Source organism: Quercus lobata, chromosome 5 (assembly GCF_001633185.2).
Source record: "Quercus lobata isolate SW786 chromosome 5, ValleyOak3.0 Primary Assembly, whole genome shotgun sequence".
Classification (NCBI taxonomy): Eukaryota; Viridiplantae; Streptophyta; class Magnoliopsida; order Fagales; family Fagaceae; genus Quercus; species Quercus lobata.
In genome coordinates, this window is record NC_044908.1 from 29,700,033 (window position 1) to 29,720,167 (window position 20,135).

The 20,135-nt window shown below is 34.2% G+C and overlaps 1 protein-coding gene across 1 annotated transcript; it reads right to left on the bottom strand.

The window, feature by feature from the left end:
• Nucleotides 1-8,352: 8,352 nt before the first annotated feature.
• LOC115988641 (protein LURP-one-related 12-like) lies at nt 8,353-10,027 on the bottom strand. Its single transcript, XM_031112229.1, has 2 exons — nt 9,570-10,027; nt 8,353-8,956 (listed from the first exon to the last, which is right to left on the bottom strand). Exons 1-2 carry the CDS (start codon nt 9,792-9,794, stop codon nt 8,564-8,566), a joined length of 618 nt encoding a protein of 205 aa, XP_030968089.1. The 5' UTR covers nt 9,795-10,027; the 3' UTR covers nt 8,353-8,563.
• Nucleotides 10,028-20,135: the final 10,108 nt, after the last annotated feature.

Below are 20,135 nucleotides of genomic sequence, written 5' to 3' on the forward strand. Positions count from 1 at the left end.
ATCTAGCTGAGATATTGCCGAATATGGCTAAGGTCTTGCCAAATTTGGCAGAGATTTCACCAAATCAAGGAGATCTCACTAGATTCAATAGAAATCTCAGGATCTAGTTGAGATCTTTTTGAATATGGTTGAGTTCTCATTGGACTAGCAAATCTTGCTAGAAAACACTTGGTTCGTCAGTTGGTTTGGGTGGTTTGGGTTTTGGAGGAGGAGACCCACTATTTGACCCACTGCAGTGTGTTTTGAAGGAAGAAACCCGCTGCCAACCGCTGGAGTGGTCGGGTCAGGTGGTAGTTGGCTCTAATCTAGTCGGATTTTTCGGGTGGGTCGGGTCTCCAGATCTGTTGGATAGCCCTACATCTACATGTACTCAGCTTCATAAATTCAACTTGCTAAAATGCCCCTACCATAATTATTCTTACAATATTCCAACAGAATAATAAAAAATAAGGTTATAATAGAAAACTACAAAACTTATTATGTGCCATATATATGTAAATTTTATGACTGAATTACTGAAATGCTTTACACATATGGGAGGGATGTACGTACACACGCATTACACACCTAGTTCCTTCAGAAAATGTTTAAAATATTGAGAAAATAAGTAGTGGGATAAGGATTAAAGTTGTTATTTCACGCTGTCTTGGCTACCTATCATGTTTCCTGTCGGATCCTTTTCGGTGCACTAGACGTCAAATGCACTCCAGCCCAGTTGGTACGATTCAGCTGTTATTTTCATTAGAAAATTTTCGAATAAGTCTTAGGTATAGTCCATAGACAGGTTGGCAAGAATGGATTTGTGGTTCTTGGCCAAGCAAACAAGAAGGAATGCTAATTATTTCAACCTCTATAGCTATAAGTAGTGGTTAATACAACACAAGAATATCTATATGTTTGGTTGACTGAAGAGAGAAGGAAATGTTTCATTCTTACAAGTAGTGCGAGAAAGAAGAAAATTATTTGATTGTGGGAGCTATGGAAGCATGGAAATCTAGTAAGTAAAAAATTTGTAGGGAGTCCCAAAATAATTAAATGTTAATAATTGCTAATTACACTCGAAGAAATCTAACTATTGATAATGCTGACGAATTAATGAAGTGGTACGTTTTTTAGTTCCAAATTATGTTTGAAATTAAAGAGGTGGCAAATTAACTTCTTTTGGGACATATTGAGGTGTTTAGATGAAATTAGTGGACAATAAGTCTAATATCACAAATATAAATGCTTTTGGAGTGTGGGAAGATAAGGGTTGGAGTTCAAGTTTTCAAAAAATAGTTTCACACACATATGTACTTAGATTAAGATAAAGTAGAATTTCTGTCTTGTATCTATTTAATTCCAAACTTTTCTAATACTTTTTTTTTTTTTTTTATCATTTTACAAAAAAGAGGGATACTTTATGGTCAGTCTCATTATTTATTTCCCATTGCTTATATTAATTGTCCAGTCAAATTCAATAGACAATAATAGAATTTTAAATTTCAGTTTCAAATTAAGGAAAATTTTAGGAATGTGATTATCATGAAAGATAGTGTGACACATGTAACTATAGATAAAATAGGATTTGGAAAATGATGGCTTTTTTATTTAAAAAATGGATAGGTTAACAGGTGCTTTTAGGGCAATTTTTTTTTTTTTTTTTTTTTTTTTTTTTTTTTTAATTTGATACAAGATAGAAATTTTACTCTAGTTCAATCTAAGCATATATGTGTGTGAAGCTCCCTCTTGGAGACTTGAACTTCAGTTCTTACCCTTACCCCACAAGTACTTATACTTATTAATCAACCATATTAAAAAAAAAAAAATTAATACCACTTTTATAGAAAATATAAAAAGCTGAGGGGAAAATTAATCGCTTTATCATTTTTTCATATATATTTCTAAAAATGATTCTTAATCCAATGCCTTAGGGCATTTGGTAACATTTCCATTCAAAAAATTATGTAGGTGGAATTAGCCATTAGGTTTTTTATTAGAAGAAAAAAAAAAAAGTCTTACCAAGATATTTGGAACCCTTCAATGTCTGATTGTTATCATGAAAATAACAAAGAAACAGTTTTTGGATTAATATTGTGGGGAGTAAAAGACCGATAGGCCCACGTCGATGTCTATATTGGGCCAAAGGCCTAGCTCAAGGGAAAAATCCCTCCTCGGTCGCGGGGAGGAAAAGCCCTTCCTCGGCCACGGGGAGAGCCCTCCTCGGCACAGTATAGCCGAGGATGGAGTAGGTAACCTGCCACCGATAGTGACACTCCCTACCATCCCACGGAGCGAGAAAAGTACTAAAGTAAAAAAGGACAACGAAAGTGTTTAAAGGAAAGGCTGTCATTATTGCATTCAATGCCTTGTGCCTGACACAGCCATACTTCTCTGTCCTTACAACCACTCCCAACAATCGGAGGAAATGGCTGATGGAACAAGTACCTACCCTAGGGACCTCATTCAGGAGGAAGAAAACTACTATAAAAGCGGAATAAAGAGAAATGGGGAGGGTGGGGCGAAGACCCCCTAACACACAAGAGGGACCAGAAAGGGCTCTCGAAACTGTACCGAGGACCAATTCTCCTAGATGAACTCAATCCATCTCATTCTATCGAGTAAAACACCATGATAACTGTTGTCCATATACCAAAATTTAGCTCTTTGACCCACTCTCTACAAATTCATTGTACCGAGCTCACTAGTCTAAAGTCCCACGCATTCTGGGCCGAATCAGAAAAATCGAACCTTACAATTGGCGCCGTCTGTGGGAAGAGCTTGTGCGTTGACGAATATGATGGTTAGTCACGGTCAAACTCCTATCAACAAGAATCTCTCGAGAGGACCATTTTGGCAGTGGCACGAGCTGCGCGAAAGCCCCCAATCATTTCCAGGAACACACCGCCACTATCATAGCTCAGCCTCCATTTTGAGTCACACTTCGAAATGTTCATTACGAGGGGAGGATCGCTAGAAAACGTAATTCAAGGGGCTTCGAATGTCAGATATGCACCCCTATGCACTTGTCAAGGGGCTAACTCTTGAGACCCCTAATACTCCGGTTCGCTGAACTCCCTACGGACAGAGAAGCCGAGGGCTAAACCGGAATCTTTTGAAGTGCTAGACAAAACTAAGGTCTTTCATGGTCCTCGGACTTAAATCTATGAGGAAACTAGACACTACAAGAGCCCAAGTGCTAGATAAAACCAAGGTCTTGCATGGTCCTCGGACTCAAACCTATGGGGAAACTAGACACTCTAATGGCCAAGTGCTAGACAGAACCAAGGTCTTGCATGGTCCTCAGACTCAACCCTATGGGAAAACTAGACACTCCAAGAGTTAAAGTGCTAGACAGAACCAACGTCTTGCATGGTCCTTGGACTCAAATCTATGGGGAAACTAGACACTCTAACAGCCAAGTGCTAGACAGAACCAAAGTCTTGCATGGTCCTCGGACGCAAACCTATAGGGAAACTAGACACTCCAAGAGCCCAAGTGCTAGATAGAACCAAGGTCTTGCATGGTCCTTGGACTCAAACTTATGGGGAAACTAGATACTCTAACGACCAAGTGCTAGACAAAACTAAGGTCTTGCATGGTATTCGGACTCAAACCTATGGGGAAACTAGACACTCCAAAAGCCTAAGTGCTAGACAAAACCAAGGTCTTGCATGGTCCTCGGACTCAAACATATGGGGAACCTAGACACTTTAACGGCTAAGTGCTAGACAGAACCAAGGTCTTGCATGGTCCTCGGACTCAAACCTATGGGGAAATTAGACACTCTAAGAGCCCAAGTGTTAAACAGAACCAAAATCTTGCATGGTTCTCGGACTCAAATCTATGGGGAAACTAGACATTCCAAGAGTCCAAGTGCTAGACAGAATCAAGGTCTTGCATGGTCCTCGAACTCAAACCTATAGAGAAACTGAACATTCCAAGAGCCCAAGTACTAGACAGAACCAAGGTCTTGCATGGTCCTCGGACTCAAACCTATGGGGAAACTATACACTCTAAACGGCCAAGTGCTAGACAAAACTAAGGTTCTGCATGGTCCTCGAACTCAAACAAGGTCTTGCATGGTCCTCGGACTCAAACCTATGGGGAAACTATACACTCTAAACGGCCAAGTGCTAGACAAAAATAAGGTCCTGCATGGTCCTCGGACTCAAACCTACGGGAAACTAGTAACTTCAAGAAAAGCCTAAGTCCTAGGCGGAATGGAGGTCTTGTATGGTCCTCGGCCCCCCTGCCTTATGGGAACTAACACACAATGGTGCCTTTCTGAGTGTTTAGATCAGGTACAATCATGCCTCGGTCCTCGGACCAAACACCTAAAACAAGTTAAAATTATGAATATCATCGGAAATGCGGAAAAGAACACTAGTACCCAGCGACTCCCTCGGACAGCCTATTTTAGATTATACGTCCTCAGGTAGTCACCCCGTTCGCAATACAGAACGTGCGGCGGTTATCCCGATTAGGCTTATATAGTTAACCTATTTAAAGTCGGCATTGTTGTGCCCGTGGGTTTTGATAAGTTCAAAGTAATAACTCTTTCTCGACAAGAGCATCGGTTCTAAGTAAGGTTCGAAAGAAAAGACACCAGCACATTCATTCACAAAAAAATTATTGCAGAAAAAAAAGGATACATAAAATGCGATAAAATCATCTTTTATTAGATAAAGAGATAATACAATATACATAAAAGGGTTTAGACAAGCCTATGTCATAAGTTAACTATAAAAAAAAGAGGGGAATACATGGGAACGATAGATCCTTCAATTTTGCTCTAGCAGTGACTAAACAAGCCTGGATGGCACCAGTGATGGAAGAGAAGAAGAAGCAGAGACACCTGGTCCACAACCTTGATCTAGCAGCGGCTAGGCAAGTCTGGATGACACCAGTGATGGAAGAGAGGAAGAAGCGGGGATGTCAAATCCCCATACTTGCTCTAGCAGCAATCGAGCAAGTATCGTGCTAGCAGCAATCGAGCAAGTATGGATGGTACCAGCGACGGGAAGTCCAAGCCCTCACGTGCATAACACACGGCACCGGATGGAAGTCCCAGTACTGTCGCACCAAAAATCTAATGCGACCTCCACCTGCTTCGGATTTTGGCTGAAGGAAGAAAAGGCTCCCTTCTTGCCTTATCGAGGAGAAGAAATGTCTTGAGCCTTTGTCTCCCTTACCCTGATCGGGCCATTTTGAATCTCGAAGATACCCAAGGCTTTTGAAGAGGGTGTGGTTCCTTCACCCTCACCCTAGCCTTGACCATTTCACCTCCTAAAGCTCAGTCACACTGGTAATGGGGACTTTGGGAACAATTGGAGAGTTAGGAATCTGAAAAGCTCAAAGGGTCTGCAAATAAAGGGAATGACCTCCCACCGTGCTTCTTATATAGGAGGCAAACCTGGTGGCAATCAATTCACCCAAATTTCCAAAAAGGAATTACGGGCGAAATAAATCTCGCTTAATTTCCAAAGTAATCTTCAACCGTTGAATTTATGTCACCTCGTGAAGGGACCTTCATTAAAGCACGCCCCGTATACCGAGGCGACAGGGACGCGATTTGGATAGATTAAAAGAATGTCTCACAGCTGGAAACGCGCCTTAGGCAAACGAAGAGGCTCTGGCCTTTAGTGGAGAGCTTGACGTGGCAAGCCGAGACAAAGGCCCGCCATCACCAAAATCCTCCTCTCCGCCCGAGGAGCCGGACAGCAGGATTTTGAAGGGCTATTGTGGGGGGTAAAAGATCAGTAGGCTCATGTCGATGTTTATATTGGGCCAAAGGCCCAGCCTAAGGGAAAAATCTCTTCTCGGTCGCGGGGAGGAAAAGCCCTTCCTCGGCCATGGGGAGAGCCCTCCTCGGCATAGTGTAGCCGAGGATGGAAGAGGTAACCTGCTACTGGTAGTGACACTCCCTACCATCCCATGAAGCGAGAAAAGTACTAAAGCAGAAAAGGACAACGAAAGTGTTTAAAGGAAATACTGCCATTATTGCATTCAGTGCTTTGTACCTGACACAGCTATACTTCTCTGTCCTTACAACCACTCCTAACAACTGGAGGGAAGGGCTGATGGAACAAATACATACCCGAGGGACCCCATTCAGGAGGAAGAAAACTATTATAAAAGGGGAATAAAGAGAAACAGGGAGGGTGGGGCGAAGACCTCCCAACACATAAGAGAGACCAAAAAGGGCTTCCGAAACTGTACCGAGGACCAATTCTCCCAGATGAACTCAGTCCATCTCATTTTATCGAGTAAAACACCATGATAACTGTTGTCCATACACCAAAACCTAGCTCTTTGGCCCACTCTCTATAAATTCATTATACCGGACTCACTGGTCTAAAGTCCCACGCATTTTGGGCCGGACCAGAAAAATCGGACCTTATAAATATAAATATATAATTTTTTTTAGTAGGGTTTGAATGTTGATTGCCAGGTTGGATCTAAAGAGAAATTAGATTTACAAAGTGTTGTTGGAAATTGGGTTATACAGGGTAGAAACTTTTTAAGTTTTCTCCTAGTATTCAGAGTCATAGTGAATCAATATGTGGCATAACCATAGTGGGTAATGAGTGAGGTCACATTCAAAACAAAATTTTTTTGTCACCAATATAAATTGCCCAACACGTGCTTTCCCTATGAGATTACAGCCATGGAAACGCTCTACTTTTTCTACAAGACATCTTTCATTCTAAATTTAGGTGAAACAATCCACCTTTTTTTACTATTTTAAATTTGTCATTCTAGTCTACTAAACAAACTAAGTCTAAAATAATTTAAGTGAGAATAGATAGTCTAACTTATATGGTAATATTATATTATATTATGTGTACCTAACAGAGATTGAGAAATTATTTTCTAAAGTAGATATTTGCGAGGAGGATATGACCAAATGGATTAAGAATTTCAGCTGGATAAGTTCTGAATCAATTGGGTGTTCTTAAATAAGAACTTTGTCCACTTGAGAACGAGCATGAATTTATTATTATTATTATTTTTTTGGAAACTCAAATTATGCTAAAATGCAAAAATACGCTCTAGAACGATCACTCCATCACATTTTTTGTCAAATGTAACTAACAAAAAGTAGTAATGTGCATTGCATGTGATCACTTTACTTTGAAAAGAAATTATTTTTATTTTAAATTATAGTTTAATAAAAAATTCAATTTAAAGAAAAATATGAGTTTGGCTCTCTCTCTCTCTCTCGTTATAGTCATCACTGATTTCTTCTTGTAATGGTGAAAGGAGTCTTTGCGCTCCAACCTTTGATCTTCTCATGATTGTTGCAATGACCTCTAATCTTTGACCTTCCTCACTAGTGCCCCTAGGACCTACCTTTGTCATCTTCGCGGCTTTGGTAGAAGTAGAAGCATATGGGAGGCGTCTTGGGAGGATCATTGAGCTCAGATCAGAGTGGCCAATTGAACGTTGTGAGTTGATTATGATCTCTTCATGGTTGTTGGCTTTGCGTTTGGGTTTGAGTTTTTGAGTCTTGGAAGCGAGGCCAGCAAATATTGGAACAGCATGACCGCAAGTTCAAATTTTATTTTTTGGGGGGTTTGCATTTGGGTTTGTTTTTGATTGATTAGTGAGAAATTGCATATTTGGTTGGTGAAAAAGTGTAAGAAAGATAAATAAAATCTTGCTTTGTTTTAGTAAGATGTATATATTTGGTTGATGAGTTGTATATATCAAAATAACATAATTGGCAAATTACACCAATTAGGTTTCGCGAAATGACTTTTATAAAAATTAAAAAAAAAAAACAAAAAATTCACAAAATGACACTTCCACCTATATGTTCGAGAAATTATTATTTACACAGGAAGGATTACTGATGTGGTATTCCCTGACTAATAAGATGATGTCATCTATGCAAATGTATGTGTGAACTTCTTAATCAGCACAATAAATAAAAAATAAAAATTACCAAATGATGTCATATTTGCATAAATAACGGCATTTTATTAGTTAGGAGATTAGGGATAATCACGTCAACAGTCCTCTTAATAGACCTAATAATTTTTCTATATGTTCAAGTAAATAACACTCTATCGCTATAAATGCTAAGAATACGTTCTTTTTAATAAATACGTATTAAAAAAAAAAAAAATCATACCCTTTCAAACTATTACTTTAAATAATGAAATACTATTTCATTAGGGATGTACCAATTTGAAAGATATGGATTTTTTTTTTTCTTTTTTTAAGTTTCATTTCTTAAAATGTCTAGTAGGAGAAAGTACCATTTGGTACAAACTCAAGAAAGGTGAGTATAATTTACCCATAAAATAATTTATAGAAGGAAAACAAAACAAAAAAAGAAGGGGAACAAGAGTTCAGACTGTTCAGTTTCCAAAATCAAGCAGCCATTGGGAAGTGCTAAAAACTAGCCCACATGGTATAATTTGATTTGATCTCTTTTTAAATTAGCAACATGTAAATAAAATAGCAACAGAGATCTAGAACCAAGACAAAGAGTTCCCTATCAACAGACAAAGAGTTCCCTATCATTATAATACCACTAGTCAACTAGTACTTTAAAAAAAAAAAAAAACTAGTATTAATCCCCTGTGATGGGTTCCACTTGTGCTCCCTCAGTAATAGTCTCATCACCATTGATCTGATCAAGTACAAGCACCAAACCCATAGCAAAAGCTCCATCAAAACCAGGTTTTAGGCATATAGAGAAAACGTCTTTCCCAAGCACCACATTGGTGGAAGCATCAACTTTGCGTCTAATCTCAGCCACTGATTCTTTCCCAGCGTTGAAGATTGTGCAACACCGTTGTGCAAAGCTTCCTTCGATCTGGTACTCCTCTCCTGGATTGTTGTACACCTCCACGCTCACGCTCGACCGTCCAATTATCGATGATCTCCTCACGCTGAAGAACGGTTTTTGGCCGTCTGATCTTTCACCCTTGAACCCTTCCCACCGTTGATGCAGACTCGGCCTCTGTGAAAACCATAAAAAAGTGGTTTGAGTTAACTCAGTTTGTTGACTCGGTTTATCATTCAACAAATTGTATTAGTGAAGAATATCCTTTCTGTTTTTTTTTTTTTTTTTTTAAACAAAAATTCATTTATTTCATATCTAAAAAATAAGGTGCCAAAATTAATAATACCAATTAATGGGCATTAACAAATTTAATTATGAACCATTTTTAACAATAATGATGATATTAATGGACGAGTTAACTCGGCATGAGTAATAAATCTTTGAGTCAACTCAGATCAAATCGGTACCCATTAAAAGATATGAAAAAATAGAGACAACACATTTAGATTCATTTCCTGTTTGTACATTTTCTAAACAGAATTCAGTAAAATAGTGGATTGGATCAACGACTCGCCGAGTTGACTCAGAATTTTGAAGGTCAATTTTTTTTCTTTGATTGGAGAATTTTGAAGGTTAATGAACAAAACCTTTTCCTGGAAATTCAATTTCTCCCTCAAATTCCTAACATATTTGTTAAAAACTGAAGCCCAAACCAGACTCAGTGAGTCAACTCGTCCCCAGTAAAAAAGAAAGAAGAAAATAACTGTGAAAAGCTGGAGCAAGTCCATACCTTTCGGCGAACAGTGAGGAGGCACTTTCCATGAGCGTCCATGAGAACGATTTCACCTTTGTCACGAGTATCAGGACCGTACGAGTCGACTCGGAAGACCAACTGACCCTTGCAGTCATACACACTGTAACCATCATTGGCAAAGAAAAGAGAGGTCTTTAGAACGGTGAGAAGGGTCTCTTGTTTATACACATACCCACCTTCACCAATTATGGTTTCCTTCATTTTTTTTGTTTTGGGATTCGATTGTAGAAGACTTTGATGCAAATTAATGCAACTGTCTCTTAGTTTTGAGGCTGAAAGGTTAGCGTTTGCTTTGTGTATATGGGAGAGCGTTGAAGAAATGCAAACGTTGGAGGAAGATATATATGGTTGGACAAAGCGAGAGAGAGAGAGAGAGAGGTATCAGTGACACGGTGAGAACTCGGAGCTCAGTCTTTTTGACATGTGGGATATGGCATTGCTTTAAAAGTTACAACTTTTTGTTTTTTGTTTTTTTATTAAGCTATAAATATGATAATTTTTTTTTTTAGAAACCATGATAATATCTTATATATATATATATATATATATAAAAAAATGATAATATCTTCTCAGGAATGGACCGACTGGACAGTGGACACTCTTTCTCTCTCTTACTAAGGGTCATGAGTCATGACTATTCACATCCCCTTGTTGTTATGGACCACCCCCAAAGAATATGGAGGTAGATTGGTGGTGGTGGTACTAGTGTACTAGGCTCTATGATGAACCTAATTACCTAAGGTTGAGGCCAGGTGTAACTCGAATACGAATGACTCGGTTGCTTTTGGCTTGTAAATTAATTTAATGGTATCTTGTACGAATTAGATTTAGAACTTCGAGGAAGGGGAACTTTTACTCTCCTTTTTTTAGTAAAGACTTGAAAGGATTGCAAGTTTTCATTTTCAAATTCAGAAAATTAGAGATGTAGACATTGCAATTGTGTAGAAGGATGTTTTTGAGAAAATGATTAAGTTCTACAACCCTTGATAATACTAGCTTAAGATTTGTTTGGAGTCTGTTTATTTTGTTGAAATTGAAAATTTTTTGCTGAAAATACTGTAGATAAAACTCATAAAAGTAAAAGTCAGCTAAAATAGTACAAAAAAGTACAGTGAAACCTATAAATAATAGCAAAAATAAATTAAATAGTAAAATAAGTTGACAAAAATAATTTTTTTCAAATGGACACTTAGTGATCATCCTTCCATTCATGTGTAATAATTAGATTCTAGTCACAAACCTAGTCCTAGAGATTAAAAAGAAAAAAACTCATCCCCTTCACATTTTTTATCATTGCCATTAATTCCACGACTAGCATCATCCATTCCCCAACTCTAATGCCAACAATGAAGGGTCAACCCTTTTCTCAATTTCACGTAACTCTTTGTGTCATTTCCATTTTATTCTTTCTAATGAGTTATTCTTTACTCTGTTTGGAAAGGAAATGCAGCCAAATAGGGCCTTAAAGATCCATTCAAGTGGATTTTTTCATTTTCCTTTTATGCTTATTATTGTTTTTCTATTTTTGAATAGAATAGTAATACGAACCTCATATCTAATCTAATTGGTTGGAATTTGTATAATAAGCGAGTGTTTGGATTTGCGTTTGGCTGAAGCGTTCCTGCATATGCATTTTTTTTTTTTTTTTTTCATTCAGTGTCTCTTGCATTGTTCATGTCCCATGAACAGTGCAATTAGGCAAATGCACGGTAATTTCATTAATAAACAATAATCAAAAGCATTGTTCATGCACTGTTCACGGAACCCAAAATTACTTTATTTAGAAAAAAATTATATTAAAAATGGATTCCATGGAACTATTTACGCATTTAAAAATTATTTTGCTACAATATTTTCAATTTTCTGTTTTCAATTTTTAGCAAAATAAACTGTATCCAAACATACTCTAAATGTTTTAATTCTTTTTGTTAGGTAAAAAAAAAAAAATTGGAAAGTTGAGGATGACAAAGGACCACCATAACAATTGGTACTGGAGTTGGAGTTGGAGTTGGAGATGGTGGTGGAGCCAGTAGCACTGACGAAAAGGTGAAGGGAATTGTTATATATAATGGCTGAGTCGGAGACTAGAATAGCTGGATCTAATTTAATAAATTATATTACATGAAACAATATTATTAAATGGGAGAATCATTAGATATTGCTTATGTGGACTTTTAAGGTGATTGAATATTGCTCAATATTTTGTTTTCAATTATATTCTTACATATGAGATATTTCATATTTCATTAGCTTGAAGCGTTTAACTTGAAAGTGAGATCTTTAATTAAAATAAAATTGATTTTCCCCTTTGTTTGAACACTTGCAAATTATTTAAATGTGAAATGGTAGGAGATATGTACGATGACAATTATGAAATGTTTTTTTTTTTTTTAGACATTAAAATTAATGAAATGATTTTCGACAGCATTTTTTGAGTCACAACTCACAAGTCTAACAAGCTTGGTTATTGGGAGAAATTATGCTTGGTCTTCTAGTAAATGGTGCCCTTTGTCGGTGTGCTTTAATACAAACCAAAATTATATATATATATATATATATATATAGAGAGAGAGAGAGAGAGAGAGAGAGAGAGAGAGAGATGTGTGTGTAAATCTAATTATTGAGAATAGAGGAATGTCGTTTTCAGGGTGAATCTCGTTCACTTTTTGGATAATTAAAAGAACAAATTAAGGGGGGAAAAATAAAAGATTTGGTCTTAGGTATAGAATTTTTATTTCTCTCTTAACAAAAACATGACATAAAAAAAGTAAACAAATCGTGACTCAAATTATTGTAGCATAAATTAGTGAATTATTAGTACTCAAAAGAACACAAATGCCCATAACCAATTCATATACCTTAAATTATGAGTAATCGTATAGACTAATCAACTTACAAATTAACTTTGGTATTGTTCTTTTTTAGTTATTCCTTAACTATAATTCTTTTGACATTGAGTTGATATTGCTCTTACAAGCTGGCAATATGAAAAGAGATTAAATTTTATAAGAATGTGGTGTGAAACTCAAATTTTATCTTTTCAATTTCAAGTACATGTCACATTATCATATTACATATTAGAAAATAAGTACAATTACATTCAATCAATTCTAATACACATTTGAAAATCCAACTTAATTGTGAGTTTATTGAGATGTTATTATGTGTGGTAGAATCTATTGAATTTTTAGTGAAAAATTGATGTGACAATCTCTTTTTGATTAATGTAAAATATGAGTTTTACATCCCATCATTACTGAATTCGGACTTATATGACAACACAATATGCTTAAGGATTTTTGAAAACCCTTTTTAGTCACAAGGCGAACGAGTTAGAATTATTGGGAAAAATTATGCTTTGGTCTTCTAAATGGTGCCCATGTCGGTGTGCTTTTGTACAACCCAAAATACATGATAAATAAATAAATGTAATCTTATTATTGACAGTAGACGATTGTCGTTGGCCGGGGAATCCTTCTCACTTTTTGGATAATGAAAAGAACAAAAAGGAGGGAAAAAAAGAGTTATGGTCATGAATATTGAATTCTCCCTAAACAAAAACATGACACAAAAAAGAGTAAACAAATTGCGTCTCCAATTATTGTGAATCAAAATATTGAAGCATATATGTTAGTGACTTAGTATTCAAAAGAACATTCCATTGAAAAAAATAAAGAAAAACATGAAAGAAAAGAAGAATCAATAGAGAATCAATGTTTTGTTAATTTTGTTCTATTAACGGTTTTGACCTGTCTATTAAAATGAAATATTTCAATATGCATATTGTTTAAAATAAAATATATATACACACAAGAGAAATATACATAAGTTTTCTTTTTCTTTTTACAAGTATATAATTTTCATTAAGCAAATATATATATATATATATATATATATATATATATATATAATTTTCATGACATAATTTTATACCATATCAAATTATCAATTTTAAAACTAGCTAATACAAGTTCTTAAAATCACAATTGCATAACACCTATAAAATATATTAGAAAAGAGATTTATAATATCTTATTAAATAACAGGGGCACATTAATATAGAATGAATCAATAGGACCAAATTCAAAAATCAAATAAAGAAAAAATTATAATGAATTAGCTCAAATTGCTCAAAATTCTCACGGTAATAACATTAAATTGAAAAAATCAAATTTAAATTTATTATTTCAAGAAGTACATTAAAAAAAAAAAAAAAAATAGACCAAGAAAAAAATGTTAATTTTTTATTCACGTACTCAAATCACCCTATTGCCCGAATTTTAAAATGAGGCGAAATTTAGGTGATGTGGAACACATGGATGAAATGAAATCAAGAACTTTAAAAGAAAATTTGGTTATTATGTGTAGAATATTTAATCATCTTTAAATAAAAACATGGTATAACAAGAGACAATTAATTTTGACTTAAATTATTGTAGCATGTGTTAGTGACTTAGACATTTATTAGAGCTTGTACAATTTTTCTATGTACAATTTAAAATTAGTTATATCAAACAGGTAATTAGTGTTATTTGTCTTCATTAAACATAATTCCCACACTAAATTAATTATTCATATCCTCAGTTCCACAGCTCTTTGTTTCAAATCCACACCTCTTTGTTTCAAATTACGGAATCAAATAACTCACCTTCCAAGTAACTTGAACAACCAAGGTTACATATGCCACTATAAATTATATTTCCCATATTATAAGTAAAGATTCATAGATTATGATGACCTTTTGGGAAAATATGACTTCTTACAAAAGAAAATGAGAGAGAAGAAATGAAATAGAAGTTAAAGATATATAATATAAAAAATTAAGTGGTTCCAATTAATCCACAACCATTAAAGTCTTCTGTCACGAATAAAAGATCCCATAATGAATTTTTCTTATAAAAAATATACGTCTTTACTTGATTATAACTACAAAAGGGAAATCAGCATAGAGCTGATAATATTATAAATTTAAATCATATTGTAATTGTATTGACGTTGAATAAATTAAAAAAAAAAAAGTAAAAAAAACAAAGAGGAATAATAGAAAAAACAACATATCTACCCACAAGAAATTCTTATATTTTAAATCATGAGCTATCGTATAGATCAAAGAACCTACAAACTTTGGTATTGTTCAATTCTCTTTTTCATCCTTAAACTATGTAGATATGTTCTTAATTTTCACGTGGAGCTTATATGGCTCTTACAAATAGCTAGAACAATACCAAAGTACCACTTACAGGGTACAAAAAAGAAAAGAAAAAAAAGGATGAACTAACTTGTAGATGGTGACTGATACATAATTATAATGTAAAATACGTCGAAGATTAAGATTCCATTTATTTGCAAAAAGAGCAAGGAAATGTGACAAAGCAACGAGTTATACTATACCGAGTCAACTCGGTAGCGTATACTGTGCCCTAGCTACTAAGCTGAAAGAGGCAATAATTCTGAAAGTGCTTATGGAACATGGTCCCAGGCTTCCACCAATGCTAAACGTCACCATCTGTGAAATGCAACTAATATTCAAATACGTAGAAAATAATGGAATGTGAATAAATGCAAATAGTATAAAGTCAAAACCACCGGCACACAATGTTTAGGTCTTCCTTTTAGCAACCCAAAAAGTGGGGCAGTAAGTTCGATGATCAGTTGAGCTGTTAATTGAGGACTTTCTGATCATCTTGAAATGTTGTCTCTAATTTGTCTCTTTACGTGTTAAAGATTTTCCATGCTTGACTGTAACGTATGTGAGGGTTAAGATTCAAAACCAACCCCATTGACTTAATTTTATAGAGTTTGATTCTCTGTTATATATCTTTATCTTTATATTAATTGCATATGTATGAAGCTTGTTGCACATGGTGAAGTTAATCCATATGTAAGGCCCAGATTATATGGAGAGTAGGTCCTATGAAAGTGTGGCCACTGGTTAATTAAATCGGATTGAAGTTTTAAATGGACTTCTGGAGCGTAGCTAAATCTAATCAATAACTTGTGGTTGAAAAATACTAGTATTGCTTTTAGTAGGGATTAGATATGATAAGCTCTATCTAGCGCTAGCCTATAAAATCATGGGCTCAAAGTGACCATTCCAACGAGATAGAAACTAAACAAGAGAGACGTCCCCACCGCGGGCCTTGGAAAAGTTGACTTAATCTAGATGATCACAACGTATCAATTAGGGTAGTAGAATACTTCACAAGTATTCTCTATTCATAAAGTTAGAATAGAGGATACTTTCTCTCAGAGAAAATAAGGAAACGAAATTTTCATATACACTCATCTTATACAATGCATGTGAGATTGACATGTGAACTCATGTAGGAGCAGAGAGAAGGAGGGCTAGGGGGGAGTCATGGCTCTCCTTGACTTTTTCAAAATCCTCCATCTCTCTTGTAATTTTTGCAAAATAATATAATTTTGGACATAAATTTAGGGACAATGTTTAATTACAACTTCTACTCAAAAAATTAGCATGGTTAAATATTTTAAAAATCTAACCGTTGAATTGTATATTCTTTATCTTCTTAACACACATGTCAAAATTTTGAGTTAATCAGATATTATTTAATTTTTGATCCATAACCTTATTTTTGATGCATAATTTTAGACCTTGAAAACTTAATATTTTAAAAATTAATTGATGATATAGTTATTTATCTATGATCTTTTGGAAATTTTGCAAACATGGAGAATATAAGAAGAAAATGTAATTTAATGGTGGATTTTGTCAAAATTCACATTCAATAAAAAGATATTAAGCGGAGTTGTAGTCATTGGTTACAACCAAATTTATAGCCAAATGTTATCATAAATTTAATTAATGGTCCCTTCTAGACTTTTACTAAAAACATGTAATGCATTTATATAGTTGGCTAATGCATTATTGTTTCCTTTAATTAATCTCATATCATATCTAGCTCATTAAATCGAAATGTATTTAATGTATACCACATGTAATTTAATTAATTATGTTTTATTTTTATTGAATTGATTTGTATATTTTTAGACATGTCAAAACTTATTTACTTTTTTTTTTTTTTTTTTTTTTTGCAAAGATGTAAATAATTACTTTATTTTTTTATAGAAGAATTCAAAGAATCACTTGATGTAAATATTTTTATTTACTTAAAAAAATCATACGTTAAATCAAAATTACAAACATTATTCATGTATAAGCAATAAATAAATATAATATATAGTGTGTATTATTTTTTGGATATATATATATATATTGTTGAGAATAATACACAAAGTAATAAAGGAAGAACAAGGATAACACATAAGACAAACAGAAATAGATAACTTAGAGGCACAATATTGTTATCCTTAGACAATATTTGACCCCACACTCTTGTGGCTTAAGGGTTATCACAACTTGTCCCCAGGATACAACCAAGTTGTTAGGTTCTACAAATAGCAATTTTGAAAAATAACCACAGGAATTCTTGTGTTTCTTTCTAACCATAGAATAACCATAGCAATTTTGAGTTATATTTCATCAAAAGGCACATATGGAGAGTTAAAATGTTTTATAAAACTGTTCATAAGGCTTGAAACCTCTTTAAACTTTTTGAACAGTCACCAGAAAATTCTGCAAAAAATTCAATTTTTTCGAGTTTCGATCGGTTGAGAGTTCCTTTCGATTGATTGAACAGGAATTGAATAGTGATCGAATCATCTAGAGACTTAAGGATTATTTTCTCCATCATTCGATTGATTGAGCAAAAGTTTCAACCAATCGAAAATACTGAATTTTGAATTTCACTTAGAAAATTTCCAAACTTGAATTTTTACTTTATAAAACAATATTTTCCAAACTCAAATATTATTATTACAACCTATTCATGTATATACCCATATATACAACATATATAGCTTGGGCCCCTAAAAATTATTTCTCTAGCTCCACCACTGTACCTATGCTTCTAAGACTCACATGCTTGTCTCACATACGTCACATGAGATTGGTGCAATAAATACCTTCTCATAAGGAGGAGGAGCTTGAAGGCATGCCCCTGATTTTTTAAAACTTCCTCTTCCACCAACATTCTTTTTATAAAATAATAAATACTTATAAAATAATGTAAACTAAGAAATTTTCATTTTATAAAATAATAAATACTTATATATAAATTTAACTAATGAGCCTTCTAAAATTTTAAAAATGAATTCTACTTCATTTATATATAAATGAATAACTAATGAATCATATTTTTCACTTGTTACTCTTATACCATAGATAGCTGATTAAACTAAAATATATTCAAGCTACATATTCTTAAAAATATATAATAAAATCTCTTTAATAGAAGCATTCTTTATTTTTTAATTTGTTTTTTCTTTTATTTTGCATTTGGAGAATTAGCAATATAGACTCTACATTTTTATTTTTAGAAGAAAGAAAAATGTGGATTTCATGGTTAAAAGTTAGAGATCCATGTTACATTAATTTGTCATCTATGGAAAATAATATTTTTCTTCCATTGGTATTATTTTTATATTTTTCTTATACTAGTGAATTGTAGGTATTTATACACGTAAAAAAGTGACGTTTCTTATTTAAATTAATTAAATTTTTATATCTTTCATAATTTTTTTTTTATACTGTTAACACATAGGATGTTCGTTTATCCACCCAAAAAAAAAAAAAAAACCATTAACATAGGATGCTTTAATAATGTGGCATTTTACTAGGGGTGTGCAGAAAACCCACCGACCCTCCAAACCCGACCCGATCAAACCCGACCCGCCGGGTTGGGTCGGTTTTTAAGGCTTGGTGGGTTGGGTTGGGTTATAAAATTTTTTTTATGGCGGGTCGGGTTGGGTTTGGGTCATAAAATTACAAACCCGCCAAACCCGACCCGACCCACCGATCCACCCATATTTAATTTATTTAAAATATATTTTATGTTTAATAATTTTTTTTAAATCAAACAGGGCACTATATTTATATATATATATATATATATATATTATATTTAATAATTAAAAAAAAAAATAGCTGTAGAGCAGCATTTCCTCAATTCCTCCTACTAATACTAATTTAATATATATAAAAAATATATTATATAATTAATAAATTTTTTCAAATAGCCAGTTCTTCCTATCTTATATAAAAGTTAATTAGTTCACACAAATTCTAATAAATTACTATTGTTGTTTTGTTATTAGTATTGTTTGTCTTTAAAGAGTTACATTGATACTAATATTTAGGCTTTTTTAATATATTAATATATTTTTTTTTCTACTCAATTTAATAATAATACTAAAAAAATTTGTCAAACCCATGGGTTCAACCCGACCCAACCCGACCCATGTGGGTTGGGTTGGGTTGGGTTGAACTTATATGATGGGTTGGGTCGGGTTGAATTTTTTTTGACCCACCATGGTGGGTTGGGTCAAAAAATCCCCTCAACCCGACCCAACCCGACCCATGCACACCCCTACATTTTACAATGTTTTTTGAATGTTGAATACCTTAACTTTTCTTTTTGTCCTTTTACGTCTTATTCAACAGAATTGCCTTGTCCATCATGAAAAGCTCTTCACACACACACACACACACACACACACACACACACACACACACACACAGTATAACGTGAGAAATTCAGACATTCAGTGCATTATCGCATAGATCCATCAAAAAAGATACCTCCTCTCCTATCAGGAGATTTCTCAAACTGGATTCTTACAAAGTCACTTCAAAGACCTAGATGAGCTGTGATTGCGTGTCCTAGTTAACTCAGAATTGATCCACGAGCGTATTACCTAATAAAAAGCTGCTTTTGGATTTTAAGCACACGAAAACTTCCGAGTGCAATGATTAACAACGTTTCACCTTAACCACTCTTTTTGCAAATCACCACCAACTAATGCCATAGTCAGTGGATGGAAAATTGCCACATTTAAAGCAAATTACGAGGTGACATAACTAAGCTGAACAAAATCGTGTGTTTTGAATAACTCGAACTTGTGTTATAAGATTGGTCGGTAAGTGATGGGTCCAGTTGCGGTTCTTTCAAACTATACAATCACGAGGGTTTTGATTCTTACATATCCAATATTTCATATCTCTACTAGTTCTCTTAACTTATGATAAGTATCAAGTCTTGGGTTCAAGAATCTCTTATTTTACATATATTTTTATGCGTTAAAATGTGGATATTCTCACAATTATGGATGTATATATGTTAAATAATTTTACTACCTGCACTTTGAAAAGAATTTCTTGGGCCAGTGTTTTACCTTTTCATGGGCCCATCCGACACGAACAGTGATTAGTCTCTAGTTGAAAGTCTTGAGAAAACACTGTGAGAAACCAAAAAACAAATATATGTAAAATAATGAATGTAAACGAGTGTGATAGTCCACTTTTTGAGAAAGTTCCTCAATCATAAAAGTCCACATGTGGCAAGATTTAAAAAAAAAAAAAAAAAAAAAATTTGTTAATCAATCAAATGGCAAATCTTGTTAAAGTATAATTGGAACATGCCAATACTGGTTCCATCTTCCATGGGCCATTGTGTTAATAAA

Excerpts from the sequence above, each read along its gene's own strand:
- LOC115988641 (XM_031112229.1), bottom strand. The coding sequence starts at position 9,794 with ATGAAGGAAACCATAATTGGTGAAGGTGGGTATGTGTATAAACAAGAG. Across the intron at positions 8,957-9,569 it reads TCCTCACTGTTCGCCGAAAG|AGGCCGAGTCTGCATCAACG; the intron begins GTATGGACTTGC and ends TGGTTTTCACAG.